Source organism: Setaria italica, chromosome II (genome assembly GCF_000263155.2).
Source record: "Setaria italica strain Yugu1 chromosome II, Setaria_italica_v2.0, whole genome shotgun sequence".
Classification (NCBI taxonomy): domain Eukaryota; kingdom Viridiplantae; phylum Streptophyta; class Magnoliopsida; order Poales; family Poaceae; genus Setaria; species Setaria italica.
The window spans coordinates 47,461,171-47,477,185 of NC_028451.1; the positions used below are offsets into that span (position 1 = coordinate 47,461,171).

General features: G+C 42.7%; 1 protein-coding gene and 1 long non-coding RNA gene across 4 annotated transcripts in view; both read right to left on the minus strand.

Moving 5' to 3' along the window:
* The window catches only part of LOC101771965 (protein CHROMATIN REMODELING 5), a 14,640-nt gene extending 3,475 nt beyond the window's left edge, over positions 1–11,165 (minus strand). For 2 of the 3 annotated variants that reach the window (XM_004958525.4, XM_004958523.4), the window contains exons 1-25: positions 10,722–11,165; positions 9,604–10,279; positions 9,418–9,479; positions 8,118–8,543; positions 7,329–7,553; positions 7,126–7,209; positions 6,710–6,769; positions 6,523–6,626; positions 6,211–6,262; positions 6,034–6,097; positions 5,586–5,679; positions 5,416–5,503; positions 5,188–5,322; positions 4,375–4,566; positions 4,222–4,289; positions 3,974–4,067; positions 3,747–3,871; positions 3,613–3,676; positions 3,007–3,216; positions 1,879–2,121; positions 1,655–1,765; positions 1,482–1,571; positions 826–1,008; positions 662–742; positions 327–569 (exon numbers count right to left, since the gene is read on the minus strand). In XM_004958525.4, the coding sequence (XP_004958582.1) occupies positions 327–569; positions 662–742; positions 826–1,008; positions 1,482–1,571; positions 1,655–1,765; positions 1,879–2,121; positions 3,007–3,216; positions 3,613–3,676; positions 3,747–3,871; positions 3,974–4,067; positions 4,222–4,289; positions 4,375–4,566; positions 5,188–5,322; positions 5,416–5,503; positions 5,586–5,679; positions 6,034–6,097; positions 6,211–6,262; positions 6,523–6,626; positions 6,710–6,769; positions 7,126–7,209; positions 7,329–7,553; positions 8,118–8,543; positions 9,418–9,479; positions 9,604–10,228 (3,723 nt within the window). In that variant the 5' untranslated portion in view covers positions 10,229–10,279; positions 10,722–11,165. The remainder of the gene's footprint in view (positions 1–326; positions 570–661; positions 743–825; positions 1,009–1,481; positions 1,572–1,654; positions 1,766–1,878; positions 2,122–3,006; positions 3,217–3,612; positions 3,677–3,746; positions 3,872–3,973; positions 4,068–4,221; positions 4,290–4,374; positions 4,567–5,187; positions 5,323–5,415; positions 5,504–5,585; positions 5,680–6,033; positions 6,098–6,210; positions 6,263–6,522; positions 6,627–6,709; positions 6,770–7,125; positions 7,210–7,328; positions 7,554–8,117; positions 8,544–9,417; positions 9,480–9,603; positions 10,280–10,721) is intronic. The other variant, XM_004958524.4, reaches the window with a different exon arrangement.
* A 1,751-nt stretch (positions 11,166–12,916) lies between these two features.
* Positions 12,917–13,787, minus strand: LOC105913829. Its single transcript, XR_001163320.3, has 2 exons — positions 13,621–13,787; positions 12,917–13,485 (listed from the first exon to the last, which is right to left on the minus strand). It is a non-coding gene; the product is annotated as an uncharacterized LOC105913829 (long non-coding RNA).
* Between the last annotated feature and the right edge of the window lie 2,228 nt (positions 13,788–16,015).

The window sequence follows — 16,015 nt, forward strand, 5'->3', positions numbered from 1 at the left end:
AAGCCAAAACAACCTATAATTTGAAACGGAGGGAGTAGTTATTTGTTCTATAATCATGTTTTAGCAGCTAAAGTCATTACATTGCAGAAGAATACAAATGTGCCTTGCTGGTTGCACATCACCACATTATTCACCAAAGTGAAGCACATGATACAGTAAAAGAATCCTAAGACGATCAACAGTTGCATATTACCGCTTCAATGGTGTACTGATAGCATGCTTCAAGGTTTTTGCATATATAATTTACATTAAATTGTAATAAGAAAATGTACAATTCAACAGTTGAAAAAACAGAACCGAATAAATAGATAGAAGGTGCATATTACCGCTCGTACAAAACGGGAAGCGTCCTTCTTTGGAATATTGCCAAAAGACCACTCTCGTACTTGAGCAACTGCCCCATCAACCAATGGTAACGAGACAACTGTTTCCACTATTCTGCCAGAACGCCTCCTCGGCTTTTCTTGTGCCTCAACTGCCCGCCTTTTCCTGTTATTATTATTTTTGTCGAGTTGGGGATCTTCAACATAGCTCTTTCTACTTCGTGCAGCACGAGGTGCCAAGGTTTCCTGAAGAACATCAGTATTACTCTCTGATAAAGTTTACAGAAAGAAAACTAAAGCAGATACAATCACTGGGCAAAGTCACTAGCCAATCATACCTGAACCATATCTGCAGGATCTGGCTGTATTAGTCTACTCCAGAATGTGGCATCATCTTCGCCACTGGAAAAGTTAGCAACCTACCCAAAATATGTAAAAAAAAAATTAATACAGAATAGTTCCTGGTCAGCAATAGTAACTTGGGTATAGCATAATCACATGCCTTGAAAGCGCTAAGAAGCTCATTTCCTTCCTCCCCTTCACCACCCTTTGTTTCGACTTTCTCAGCTCTCTCAAGAATTTCATCAATGTCCAAACTTTCAAGGTTTCTCTTGGTTTCTTCATCTGTCTTGTCTTCTTTGAACAACTCCTCTGCCCCAAACCTCAATATAGCTGAAAGTTCATTCTGCCAATTTGGTGCAGCTTTACATCAGAATAGTACAACAGCATAAAAGTAAAACAGGGTAGAACAAGAAAGTACTAGATGTATCACTTTTTTTTCTTTCTTTCTCACAAGAGTACAGCTAGTATCGATAAGGCAGGAGGTACAAGCACATTAATATGATACACTTCAATTTTCATCATTTTTGACAAGCTGAACGAAAGTTATTAAGCTACATATTACAGCTTGTTTTAACTAGCAGCTGAATTATGGCCAACCCCCCTTCTGGAATACAGGAATTTCACAGGCATAGAATAATAAATTTACAGTTACAGTAGATAGTTTAACTTTGCAGGGAACTTGGAAATTTCTGAGTTAGATTGGACATAACAGTCACAAATGAATCTTGTAAACCACCCAATAAAAAAATATCTAGGGTAATTCATGCCAAACAGTAACCACAAACAAGTAAACAATTAATTGAAACCAAAATCTACCTTGTCGAACATGGAGCCACCCTTTTTGGATTCTTTCTTCTCAAGCCTGCCTTCAGCATTTAGTTTCTGAATAACCAAGTGATCAAGAACCTAGTAACAGGGGAAAAAATAGGTAAAAAGAACAGTTCAATCATCCTACTAAAAGAATACATCAACTAAGCACTATTGACAACCATCTTTTTCTTTGCGCGTTCCAATATATCCTCTTCGACGCTTTTGCACGTGACGAAGCGGTAGATGTTAACAGTCTCTTGTTGGCCAATCCTATGTGCCCTACTCATTGCCTAGCAAGAAATGAACCATAAAAAAACATAGGAGAGATAAGAAAATCTTCATAAACTAGACATACACTTCCAAGAGAGAGAGAGAGAGAGAGAGAGAGAGAGAGAGAGAGGACCTGCAGATCATTTTGAGGATTCCAATCTGAGTCAAAAATTATCACTGTATCTGCTGTTGCAAGATTAATACCAAGACCTCCGGCACGTGTGGATAAAAGAAAACAGAAATCATCACTTCCAGGAGCATTGAAATGTTCCATGGCTTGGTGACGAAGGTCTGCTCTTGTACTACCATCAAGCCTCTGAAACTGGAATCCCCGAAGAGAGAGGTATTCCGCAAGGATGTCCAACATCTTAACCATCTGCAAGGTATCAAGAATATGAGGTGCAGATGCTTTCAATAATATTCTTTTTTTCCAATATATGCTGTTAGCACAATAAGAAAACAGTTCTGGTAATGTTTTAACTTTCAAGTGAGTGACGACCAAGATTCTATTAAAAGAAATCTACCAATCACAAAGAGAACAACTGCAGAAATGAAAGCTATTCAGTGCAATGGAAAAACTTAAAATATCAAAACAAATTCATTGAGGTTGCTTTCTCCAAGACCAGGATTGGCTGAGTGTTGCCCTGCACATAAACCTACATACAAACCAGCCATCATATGCCAGACACATCACTACATCAGTTTCATACACATCTTGCATATAATTTAAGGTTGATAAATTTATAATCTTTCAGGATGCTAGTATAAATTTTACCCTTGAGATCTTTCGACCTCTATTTCAAAATGGAGTTTGTTAAAGCATTTTTATTTGGTTTGCAATTTCTCATCATGAACTTTCTAGAAAATATGTACAATCAAGTATACCATCTCAAAGCCTCTTCACCATTATCATAAATCACCATAGAGCTAAAAATATCGATTTTGGACCAAGCAATTCATTAAATTAGCTTTACTTTCAACTTTCCATTGTTATATCATAAATGTTGATCTTTTCTAGCAACCGGCCAGACCTAACTTAAGTTTCTGTTTTTGCCACGAACAGAGCTCAAAGACTTCCAAAGTTGTCTTCAGCAGGTTGACACGCAATTCGTGCTTTCTCTCTTAGGTGTGCCATACTTCAGTACAAGACAGATGGTGCTGTAACGATGGTTCTAGACAGCCATATTCAAAGCTAACAAATGTTACAACTATGTAAAATTTGTCGAACCATAATGTGTGGCAAAAAAATGTAGATACAAACCTGTGAGAATATAAGCACGCGATGGTTAGTCTCCCGCAATCTCACCAATAATTTGTCCAACAAAACAAGTTTCCCGCTACTCATAACAATGCGTTCAACTTTATTTCGATCACCAATGCTATCTCCACCATAACCATGATCAGCACTTTCGAACAAGAATGGATGGTTGCAGCATTTCTTCAATTCAACAACAATATTCAAAAGTGAGACCTGGATATGCCATGATCAAGTCAGTCAGATAAAATAATATAGCTAGACGAGGTGTCCAGTTCTTTTGCCTTGAAAGTGTAAATCAGTATATGCCTTAACAACAATTGTTGCTGAACATATTAATTATATGGTGTTGGTAGATTAGGACATGTAAAAGCACAAATGGCCATAAAATGATTCGATTGGCTCAGCCATCAACTTGTGCATATGTACTGAGACAGCCAAAATACATTCAATTCCAATATATCAAGACACGACAAGACTAACGGTTTCTCACGAAAGAGACAGTAGATACACCAGAAGAACTAAAGGTGCCCACTAAAATAACTAAACCACAGAGAACTAAGAAAACAAAAGAACTTGATCGAACGAAGATGGCCAAGATGTAACAAAAACCTGATTGCCCCGGACTCCTTTATTCAGATTCTGAAAATTCCGCTCCAAAATCCACTTGTAGTACCTAATAGATAGAACACAATAAAGATCAACCTCAATGAATTATAAAATGCACTAATGACCCTAGTACTCACTGTTTCTGAAGGGGTGACATCTCGACGCGTAGAATCCGCTCAATTTTAGGAGGTAAAGACTTCTCAACATCCTTTATAACTCGCCTTAGAATATGAGGCCTCAATTCCTTGTGCAGATTCGCAAGCTATATAAGAAACCAGGGCAAATGAAGTTATAGAAGTTCCATCAGTGAAAAACCAATATGATGTTTGTCCAGAGAAGATAAAGCTTTCATTTGAAACACTACCTCAGTTTCATTGAAGGAACTCAAATTTTTGTATTTCTCAACAAAACTATCCTTGCTGTTGAATTTGACTGGATCAAGGAAATGAAGTAACGCCCTACAAAAGACAACAGCTCAGAAACAAGAAAGAAAATTTTAAAAAAAAATGAAATAGGCAAGATGGTAACAGATTGTCGTGTCAAGTTACATATGAATTGAAAATACCCATATAAAATGTAACTATTACAGTTCTACATAAAACAAAGGCGTACCAAAGCTCTTCAACACTGTTCTGTAAGGGTGTTCCAGTGATAAGCAGCTTATTCTTAGTACTGAATTCCTGTAGAAGCGATATAAATTTAGTATAATCTTTATCCCAGTAACAGTTATACAGAAGCTATAATGCTTAAGAAATTGTTCCGTACCAAAAGTGTCGTATACAGTGATGCTTCACAATTTTTCAACCGGTGGGCTTCATCAACCATAAGATAGTTCCATTTGATCTTGGAAAGAACAGCTTTGTCCTTCAGAATCACCTCATAGGTAGTTATCAACGTGTGGAATTTTACATGCCGTCCACCCTTCTTGTCTGAAAAAAATTCGTACTGCTGGCACATCTGTGGCAAATAGTTTGCAAGAAAAAATTCAGGACACAACTAATGTGAACAAAACTAATTTAAAAGGTGTATTAATTTAAGACTACGCATTCGTAGTTCCACCCAACATCACACATGTAAACAGAATTAGAACGAGAAGCCAAGAAAATGCAATTCCATACCCTAAAGAAAAGCAGCAAACAAAGCACAAGTCAACATATTGTTGATTTCTCATAAAAATATAGTGCAGGTAAATTCCATAATGCATTATATTATTGTACTAGCATTTTTATATTCCCAACATGTATTTTTTCGCACATTTAAGTTTTTAATTTAACAGGACAAAAAAGCCAGACAAACTTAACAGTTCACAATTTGCAAGCTGACATTTAAAGTTACTAGCCAGTTCAAAATGTTCATAAAGGAGGGCAGTCTCTCATGCTTATGATAGGAAATACTAGTGCTAACAGTGAATAAGTCAATTTCCATCAGTAACAATAATTGGTATTTTCTAGTAAATATTATATTTTGCAAAACAATGTCATAGGACTTTAGGCTATAATTCCTGTTGCCAACATTAGATAATGGCAGCTAGATCGCATACAAAAAGGAACATATGGAGAACTAATTTAATAGGTTCACCTCTCTGCTGGCACGGTTTCCAACATAAATCACAACGTTCATGTTGGGCAGCCACTTCCGAAATTCCTTTGCCCAATTCGACAATGTTGACAGTGGCACAACTACAAGAAATGGTCCATTAATTTCTTGAGCATTCTGCAACATAAATGTCAGATATTAGTAATCAGTACAAGGATAATAATATCATTCATCGTAAAGAAAGAAGCAAAAAAGAAAAAGGAAATTTACATGAAGGAAGCCAAGCATGGAAACGGATTGGATAGTTTTTCCCAGACCCATTTCATCAGCAAGTATAACATTAGTGTCGTTTCTCCACCTGTCACCAATCAATCAATCAGTAAAAGAAAATAATTGTATTCTGTTGTGCATATATGTACATTCATATTGATCTCGCATACCCATTGACGAGAAAGTTTAGTCCTTCAAGCTGATAATCACGAAGTTTACCACCTTTTAGCCATTCTGGTTGGTCATCAAGCCTCCTCAAACTAGCTGAAAAACGTAAACTTCGATTAGGTTAAAGAGAACAATAGTGATCCACTGGTGCAAGAAAAAAAAAGCATTGAATCCCCTAAAGGACACACACAAAAAGATAAGCAAAGTATAAACCCTTATTCAAACCATCACCCTAACTCCCTTAGGCACATTGTAGGTTCACGAGAGGTGAGCATCAATTAATATAATAACATCATATCAGGTACCATACATATTGAGGACTTGTTTACAGCAAATTAAGTTGTAAATCAACACACAAGGAACAAGATAGTGTAGAAGAGAAATTTCCAAACTAATCTGTCTTATCTATCAACTATTTTGTAGGCAAAAAAATGAGAAGGGATGTGTTACCTTTGCTTTTCTTCCTTTGGAAATCAACAGTTTTCCCAAGTATAGCTGTGGCAGCTTCACGGGCCTACCATTTAGTGTGAAGCCAGTCATGATACGGCATTATATGCCTATCATACTATGCTATATGCACTAATATACGTACAAACAGAAGCTCATATCGGCTACTGAGTACCTTACCTTATATTCATCAATTGCATCTTGAGCAAATTCAATATCAGTATCTTTTTCCCTGAAACAGTGCATTAAAGAAGTGCATTAAAGACAAGGTCAGTAAGTACACATACTAATAACAGTAACAGCACATTCCTACAAAAGAGATTGTGCAGCTACAAAGTCCACCAGATAAAATATAATATGGATGCAAGACAGATGCAGTATAATCATACTCTGAACCAACAAAGGTAGAGCAATTGCGTTTATCATGGAAGACCATCCATGTGCAAAACAATAAACATAGCCATGAAACTGGATACCATGCCACAAAATTACCAGGTAGATTCTGCATAAGGAAGTCCTTGCCATTTGACTAAATATTCCGGAACCAGATCATCTCCATCAGCTTTACTGACCCTATCAGCAAATATCCGTTCAACCTGAAGATTCAATGTCAGACAGTATGCAGACGTGATAATGAACAATGTATACCGATAGTCTAAAATTAAACTCAATACAAAACCTGACTATATTGCTTAATAAGATCCAGCTCCATTTCCTTGCCCACGTCATGCACCTCAACCTGGTATGAATATGTTAGCAACTTGGCATAACCAGAGAAACATATCAAATTGCTTCCATTATGTCAACAAGGTTAGGTAAAAATGGTGCAAGTGCAGGCAATTTTTATTCACTCAAAATCACTAATTAACAGCAGAGATTACTTAATTTTGAACATCATCATCAAAATAACTACTGCACCAAAATCAGGAAGCTTTGATAACAAAAAAGAGAGGCATAAACATTTCTTCTACACTTTCCAAGTTCTATCATAGAGCTACTATTCATCCTCTGGATGCTGGCATGTAGACGTTACCATGCTTTAATCCAGGTCCAAGAGTTACACGTCTTTTGAAATGTAAAGGAACACTGGTTTACCTCTTCGCGTGACAGTGCCCTCTTATACCTCTGTTCCTCAGCAACTCTTTTGGTGTAATTTAATACCTTCTTATATCCACTAACCTGTCGTGTAGAGGTTAAATGAAAGCAGATTTAGTAAGAACCAAGATTAAAGAATTGAGCACATACACCTAACGGTAAGATATTCTATATATACTTATATAGTTCAGATAAGTACTTACACTTTGGAGCTCTGATAATGTCTTCCATTGGCAGTGCAGGTAAGACTGCCCTTTCCATTTTATGTAGAATTCTAGTTCATCCCACTGCTGATTGAAGTCTGATGGTAAGCTGGAAACAGTAGGTTGAGCTGATTGGTCATTCCTCATTGCCTCTTCTGCAACACCCTTGGGTTGATGCCAAAGAACTCTTTCAATTGTTTCTCCATCTTCTTCTTCTGGTTCCTCCTTCATGAGGTAGATATATTAAAATTTGTTAAGGTAGGCATAATATATATGAATTAACTTTGACACAATTAGAAGACAGTAACTTCAATTATAACAGTGTAATATGTAGAAGATAAATAGAAAGAAAAACTCAAAAGACAAATATCTTTTTTTATTCCAAAGAAGCGACATAAAATTGAGCGCCAGGCAAAGCAAATCGTCTGAATGACAACATTTAGAATATGTATGCAAGTTTTTTTTCCACAGCAGGAACTACGCGCAAATTTCATTACTTAAAAAAAAGCAACAGAATTACAAGGTTCATCACCCAGACATAGTGTTTAACAAGAGTGAAACTACTGAACAACCGACGGAAATACAGAGAAACAACAAGAGCAGTCCTACGACATAGCCAGAGCTCTCTTTACAACCAAACAGAGCACAATAAGTGATGCCCATCCCCTGGGGACAAAAATCAGAGTTGCAAGGCAAAGCAAACCGCAAAAGAACTAGCCAGTTATCTGTTCTGATTATTCAGTGACAAAAAGTACTACTATTCACTAATAGTTAATATCGATTTCTCACCTTTTGTTGTTTAGTTGACTTCTCCTCACTATCGTCACTTTCTTCACTTTCAGCATATGAGATCTTTTTCACTGTCCTCCTCCTTCCAGAAGTTCGAAGCTCATTATGAGAATTGATCGGAGCAACCTCACTGCGGGCCACAGGTTTCTGATGCACCCTGTCAGGTTTTTTTGATCTGTGATCAAAATCAGTATCGCTGGGAACATCTGATTCTTTTCCTGAGGAATATTCTTCATCAGTGTGAGACATCCCCCGCCTTCGTTGAGCCTGCATGGGCAACTTTCTTCCCTTGGAAGTTTTAGTTGCTACAACCTTGAGTCGTTTAGGTTGCCTCCGATTCTCAGCAAAATCATCATCTTCATCCTCTGAGAGCTCAAGCTCATCATCATCTTCACCATCAGAATTCTCACTATCCATAAACTTATCCTGTAAGTCAAGTGTTCCAGAGAGAAACAATCAGGCAAAAGTCTACAGTACCTCAAATACTTCTAATAAAATTATTAACTTGGTAGAGTTTCTTTGAATGAGGCAATAGGAAAATCAGCAATTCACAACAAAAGACAACATAGCTGTGAAATAATTCATATATTTATATAAACATAGGTCTACTGTGGTTAATTTCAGGTTGAAAACGCAGAAAAAAATCCATAGTTTGTATGCAGATAGTCCAAATAAATAGGCACTCCAAAATGCTGCAGCAGTAGTGACTAGTGAGTAACAAGCTTAGCCGTATGGTCCCACAAGGAAATGCATTACACATTAGAATGAAACCAAATGTCCAAATAAGAAGACTCAGAAGTCAGAATTTGTTGCAGCTGATGCAGTTGCAAAGGCCCCAAGAAGGCATGTCTAGCGTATTGTATTACCTTGATCAAGAATAACAAAGAGGCATATCCTTCAAAGGTTCTGATCCTTCACAAGAATTCTTATTTGCATAGGTTACTAAGTAGTACTTTATACCATGTACTATCATTCTGTCTATATACTTCCCCAAATTAAATAGCTGATGCTTAAAGTGATAAATTGTGTTCTTCACTCTATCATATCAGTCCTTTATATGTAGGTTGGAGACTTGGAGTTCAACTAGGACACTAGTTTTAATGCTCACCGGCTCACGTTCATGAAGATATACATGCAAACTTTTATAACACGGCGGCAGCAGCATGTAGATCTCAAACAAAGTTGTGACAAGCATTGACTAAACAAGAATAGTAGGATGGTGATGTAGCTAAATACGTGGAAAATGTAACATGCTACGGTTATATGCCATTTCCTGCAGAGGATTAAGTCAATGGAAGACCTTATCAGCAGCCTTGTCCGTTTCACTGTCTGGCTCAAAATCCACATCATCAGGATCATCTTCTACAAATAAGGAAGAAACAAAATGCCAATAAGTAACGGGTTGTAACTGCACATATACAGATGCAGATAATAAAGCAATAACGCATTTATTTTGTTAAACACAAGACACGAGATTTGAATATACCATCTGCGCCATCGTCATCAGCATTATCATCATTATACTCATCGTCATCATCATCGTCAGCATAAGCATTGTACTTTGTAGTCTTCTTCTTTTTCCGTGAAGCAGACTTTGTTGCTCCACCAGAAGTGGAGCAGCTTGACTGCTTCATCCCGCCACGATGCAACGATTCAATCTGCTCCTCTCCGTCCTGCTCGTAATAGTCATCAGAAAGCATTTCCTCAGCAGGCACCTCCCCATTTGCTCTGTTCAGTTCATCATCCTCTCCACTAGCATCCATGTCATCATGCGAGCTAGCAGCATCCATTCCCCTATTCGACGGAACTTCTTTAGAAGTCTGATTAGACCTGGAATCCTTGAGAAAATCTGTACCCCATGGACCACCACCTCTCCGGGCATGCTGGCCGAATGTGTTGTCAGAAGAGTACAGACTTGGCTGGCCAGCTTCACACTGCTCTGGTTCGCTGTGGTAGGCATCCTCTGCTTTCTCATTTAAGTTCCACTGCCTGGAGTTCGAGTCAACATCCCCATCCCTGACTGACTCATAGGCGCCCTCATCATCAGCCTTCTCATTTAAGTTGTACCCTCCCGAATCAGCCCTGCTTCCAGAGTTGCTGAAGAATGCCATCACAAATTATGGCATTACATGGAATGCCTCTGGCAGCCTCTGTATCACTCCCTGCAGTTTATGAGACGAAGTCAATTTAGAACCCCACTCGAGTAGCTAGTGATCAACGTGTAATGCCCTAAACGGGGGCAATCCAAATAGAATCGCATTAATTTCATGTGTTTCTGTTAGGGGTTGATCGTTTCCATGCCAAATGGATTGAACTCTTCAGGTGGGGGACGCGACTCAGCCCAGCTCTAAACAAAATCGTGCAGCGGGAGCAGTGATACAGCGGTGAGCAGCCTCGAGCGCGCAGAATTCGAATTGGATTCCGAAACCCTAAATCCCGACCGATTCGCGCGCCGCCGCACAGATCGGCGCCGGCGGCGGCCAGATCGAGCCCCCGGCGGCGCGGATCGGGCGGGCAGCGCTCGAACCGACGCACATCAGACGCGCCCGTGCCTTGGAACCGAAGGCTGCCCACAAAAACCCGCGAGGTGGCAAGGGGACGCACCTCGTGCCGCGGCCGACGAGAGGAGCAGGAGGAGGAGGAGGCGGACGACGCGCGCTCGGCCCCCGCGACAGAGACGAATGCTCGGACCGGCACGGGACGGGCCTGGCCCGCCGCGGGGCGCTTATTGGGTGGCGCGATCGCGGTCGCCGGCGGCCGGCAGGGGGAGGCGGCGGGCGTGGGCAAGGGGGAGGGGCGAAACGCCCGTGCGATTTATTCAAAAAGGACCGGACGAGTTTCCGCGATTTTTTGCGGTATTTTCCGCGATTTTTCGCCTAGGATTCGGATCGGAGGCGGGGGAGGAGGGGGGCTGGACGGCGGCGATCGCCGGTGACGGGGTCCCGGCGGCGCAGCGCGGCGGCGGCGGCGGCGGCGCGCAGAGAGAGAGAAGGGGGGGTGGTTATCTATCAAAGGGGGTAAGGGCGATTAGAGGGGCAGATAAGTTTTTCCTCTCTCTCTCTCTCTCTCTGGCTCTCGGCTTTTGGTTTGTGTATTTGTTTGGGTCGCGTGGGGGGTGCTTGTGGTATTTCGGGGCCTCGTCTCCGTCTCTGGACACCCCTAAATTCGCTGGTGGGGCCAACCAGTAAGCGACGCGTAGGCGGGGTGGGTGCGGGCCGCCCGGCGGCGCAGTGTCACGAGGGCCTTCGCCGGATGGCGTGTGGGGTCGGGAACGAGGTGGGGTAGCGTGTCAGTGACTGCTAGCCTCGCGGGTGTCGTGACGTTGCGTTGGCGCCTCGCGGCCTCGTAATTTCTGGAGGGCTGTGGTCAAGCGGGCGGTTCTCGAGGAGAGGTTTTTTTGCCGGGTTAGGCATGCCGATGTGGCCATTTGAGGAAGGGCTAGGCCCATCCAATGGTTTTTCCCTCAGGCCGGTCCATCTACTCCGTACCATGCTTCCATTTTTTTTTTCTGATTATAAGGCTAGTCCGGTGGAGGTTTTATAGAATTTGATCAGCATTGATTTCTATACCACGTTAGCAGAATTGCTGATTTGGTAGGGTAATTATGATGAGAGAAGTTTCATCCCTATAATACCAATCAGCTCGGTTACTAAATTTTTACTCTTGGTAACCGTGCACTAAGATTGGTCCAATGAAACTCTGCCAGTGGTAAGTGTCAAGGATTTTCCTTCTCTTAAATTCCGATGTGACGTTATGCCATATGATTTGACATGATTTGCAGTATGTTCTGGGTTCATTTGAGTGCATTGAGTGAAATGATTGTTGAATTCACTAAATCATAGAGCATACACCTCTAACCTTAATCAAATGTGTATCTCTGATTTCTAATATAGGTAGAGAAATTATAATAGCAACAAATCTGATCCCTTTATTTAGATATATCCAGTAAGAAATGCGACCCAATGTATTCATCTCCTATCAATGCCCCTAGTATCCAAAAGGAAACTATAGCAACGATATTATTGGACAAAACATGTTACAGCCAAAGATTGGCATGTGCAAGCAAACATCAGTACTTGCATAAAATCAACTCCAAGTGAAAAAAAACAGTAAATTGACCCGACATTAAAAAAAGATTATCGGCAGCTAGAAACTTCTAATCTAAATCCAGACAAATTTTCAATATAAAACCATGTAATCTAGTTCGTCTTTCAAATGCTATGTTGTGGATACCTGTCATCATCATGCCGTAGTCTAGCCAACATTCTAAAAATAAGAACTTAAATACAGTGTGTAAATAATCCGAGAAATATGACCACTGTTAGGATCCCAAACTAAATTGGTCAATCATTTGTTAGGCATAATTATGGCTATGTCCGGTTGTGATTATTGCAGCTGCTTGAGCTATTGTTGTACGGCCAGCCATTCGGCTACAACTTACCAAGCAGCAATTGATTGGCTGTAGCTGTTGTTCATGTTGGTGTTTGGTTGCAGCCGCTGCTTAAGCTGGTGTCTGACTGGCTGCTACAGCCAGCACTATCGAATGAGCCCTATTGTATTTGAGCTCTATAGATCCTTTTTGGCCTATTAAATATTTTATAGAGTATTTTTTTATATAAAGTAACAATACACCGATTGCTCTCAACATATACACGAACTCCTAACTTTTTGTGATATAGGAACACTTGGAGCTACTGCGGCGTAAGGCTCTGACACACTTGTAAGGAGCGTTTTGTCGTTTCGTGCATGTATGAACTCCACTCACGTAAGAATGCTTTAATTATAAAAAGAAGTCGTTCTGTCTTTTTTTAGAGCCAGGCTAATAATTTAGTCGATTGCTGGGTATATGCTATTGCCATATCATCTTGAGCCAATCCAGGTAATAGCCCACTCATATAATATGGCTATAAATGTGTACTACATCATTACTAATCCGATCCATCTCCCTTCTTACGTTGTCTCATCAGATGGCACTTACGGCGGCCGTCTTTTTACTGCCACATATACAGATTCATCCGACGTATACAGCAATTAGTGAGGAAAGAGAAGCGAGCCGTCGTCTGCCGTCCGTGCTCCGATAACAAGAAGACGGCTCGACGCGCATTGTGCGCACCGTCTTCTCCAGATGACACCGCCGGCCGATCTGCTACGGCACGCACCGAGGAAGCAGAGATGGCGTCAAAAATTAATCCCCGCGTGCATCTGCTTCCCCTGCTCACCGACCCGCTAGCGTCGGGAGTAAGCCACCGAGCTGCTCGCGTCGCGCCGCTTGCCATCGGCGGCCGCGTGATGCCTACAAGATAAGCTTCCGCCCGTGGAGCCTCGGTCTCCAATCGAAGTGGCCGCCTTCCCTTTCCACATGCATCCACTTCACACATACATGCGCCAGACAACAAAGATTCAGAGAAAAAAGAACCAGGGAACGAGAAAGATCTGTAGAGAAAAGGAACACGAACAGAACAACTCGCTGATGCTCTAGTTTGCACTTTGCAATCCCTCCTACCAGATAAATGTTTCCTCCTGGAGCCGCCCTTGCCGCCACCGAGCAGTCCGGCCAACCCATCCCAGGTTCCCAGCTTGCAATGACCCTTTGGTTCAGGCAGCCAGGCAGGAGAGATGAGAGCTTCTGGAGTTGGATGATGAGAGGCTGAGGGTGACGGGATGGTGAAGAGAAAGAGGATAAGGCTCATGCTAACTATGGCTGGACTACGTTCATAGACCAAGGCCTCATGTTCACGGCTGCATGTGTTCGTGATACAAAATTCAGCTATTGCATTTTTTTCTTTGCCAAATATTTTTATCATGGTTATCACGGTTATGCTTTATCATACAAGGATCATATTATACTTGATCATTAGGATTTATGAGGTACAAACATAAATTAAATAATTTGCAGACAGCATAATAGACAACTCATTATATTAACTGCCTATTTATTATCTACGTATGATGTGGTAAATACTTGCAGACAATAGCTGTCTAAACCGTTGCAAGTACCCTTGGTTGCAGCCCGCTTCTACTGGCTCTAGGCGTTCCTCCACCGCTGCAGGAGGGAATTATCGCCTGCAGGCAGCCGGTTTTCTTGAGCTTCCGTGGTGCTTAGATCCAGGCCCCCGGCAAAAAAAAGACGCGGAGAACCAGTACCCGTACCAAAGTACAGTACCACATACGAGATCCTAGCAAGTTCGCAACGAGATGACGGCACCGCGCTACGGCTAGCACATGCGTCGTCTCGCTCCCCCAAAAGGCAAAAAAAAGACCACACACCCCTACGCTACACGGCTACACCGTAACACCAGAGTCACCAACGCCGCCGAACACCGTGTGGGAAACAAAGCTCCCGCACACGGGTTCGTTAAAACCCCGGAGAGGATGCCGAGGCCAGGTGGAGTGCGGTGCTCGGTGCTCCGCCGGAGCAGCTCGCCTCTCCTGACTCCTGTCTCCTCCGCGTTTGCGTGTACCTCAGCTCAGCATCGAAACTTCGAAACGACACCACCGCTGCCCCAAAAGCAAACTGCAAAAAGCGGCCTCAGCTTTTCGACGTCTGCCGATCCCGATAACATCATCGTACCCGTGCCGACTGACATTCTGAGCCTGACAGACCCCTTTTGCCCAGGGAATTCATAGAGGATCTCGCGTCCTTCCCTTTACTTCCCGGCCGAACAATTCAGTACGGCCATATGCCCGATCGGGTCCGTGTGCTCGCGTGCCTTCGTGCTGTCGACCTAGCACGGTCGCGTCGCTATGACTCTACGAGTTGCTGTAAGTGGCAACACAAGCGATCAGCACGGCGCTGCCCACACATGACGTCCGTCCTTCTATAGCTGCAACATGCTCATCGTTTTTTTTTTTTGGAGATTAGCTCATCTTGGTTTTTCACCTTTTTGACGCTCCAATAAGCAATGCTCCAACAGCGCATGGAGACCGGAGAGCAGCAGACAACCTGCTACAGCTCAGATTGGGCTTCGTTTGTTCTGTAGAGCCCATGTTTAGTTTGGGCCACTTGCGTAGCCCAACAATTTCCGCACCGGAGTGATCTCTCCTTAGCAATGGAACCAGTCATTCTATGCTCAATCATGCGGCAGCGTACAATTCTTGCTCAGGGTAGGACGGTAAGTACCCAGAACTCCAGAAGGCCAGAACAAAGCACAGAGCATGATATCAAAAGTAGCTACAGAAACCTACACTACATCTAGCCAAATCCGATAAAAATGTGCGCAACAAGGGGACCAGTCAACAGTGACAGATGCGGCACTTCAACTCAACAGCAACAGGCCCGGCACCCGCCGGTCTCATCCTGTGTGTAAAACTAAAGGAGTTAAATACACCAACGGCTTTGAACCTGTCCCGAAGTGCCGCTTAGATCCACAAACTCACAAAATCGAAATCTAGCACTCTAAACTTGTTAAGTTGTGCCACTTAGATCCATACCCCTTCGAAATCTGATGTGGCACGCCAACGTGGCGCCACATGGACGAACATATGCAAAAAAACCCTTGAGTTTTATCTTCTTCTACATCTACATCCTCCTCGCCTCTTTCTCCTCTCTCTATATCCGCCGGCCCCGCACCCCGCTCCCCCACTCCCACCGCCGGCGGCCACTCCGGCCCCAGCATCCACAGCCGCCTGTCGGCTGCCATTCCGACGTCGGCGGCCACCAATCCGTCGCCGCCTCCTGCCCTCCCCTCCTCCTCCCCTAGTCGCCACCACCCTCTCTCTCCCAACCCCTCGCCCCGCCATCTTCCTCTCCCGCCCTTCCCCGGTCATGCTGGTGGCCATCTCGGAGCCGGCGGCCCTCTCCACCCCGTCTCCCTCCCTCTCCTCCCTCCCCCACCCCTCTTCTCCATGGCCGGCCGAATCCTAGATCTAGGTTCAGCCGCCGCCACCGCCTCCTCCTC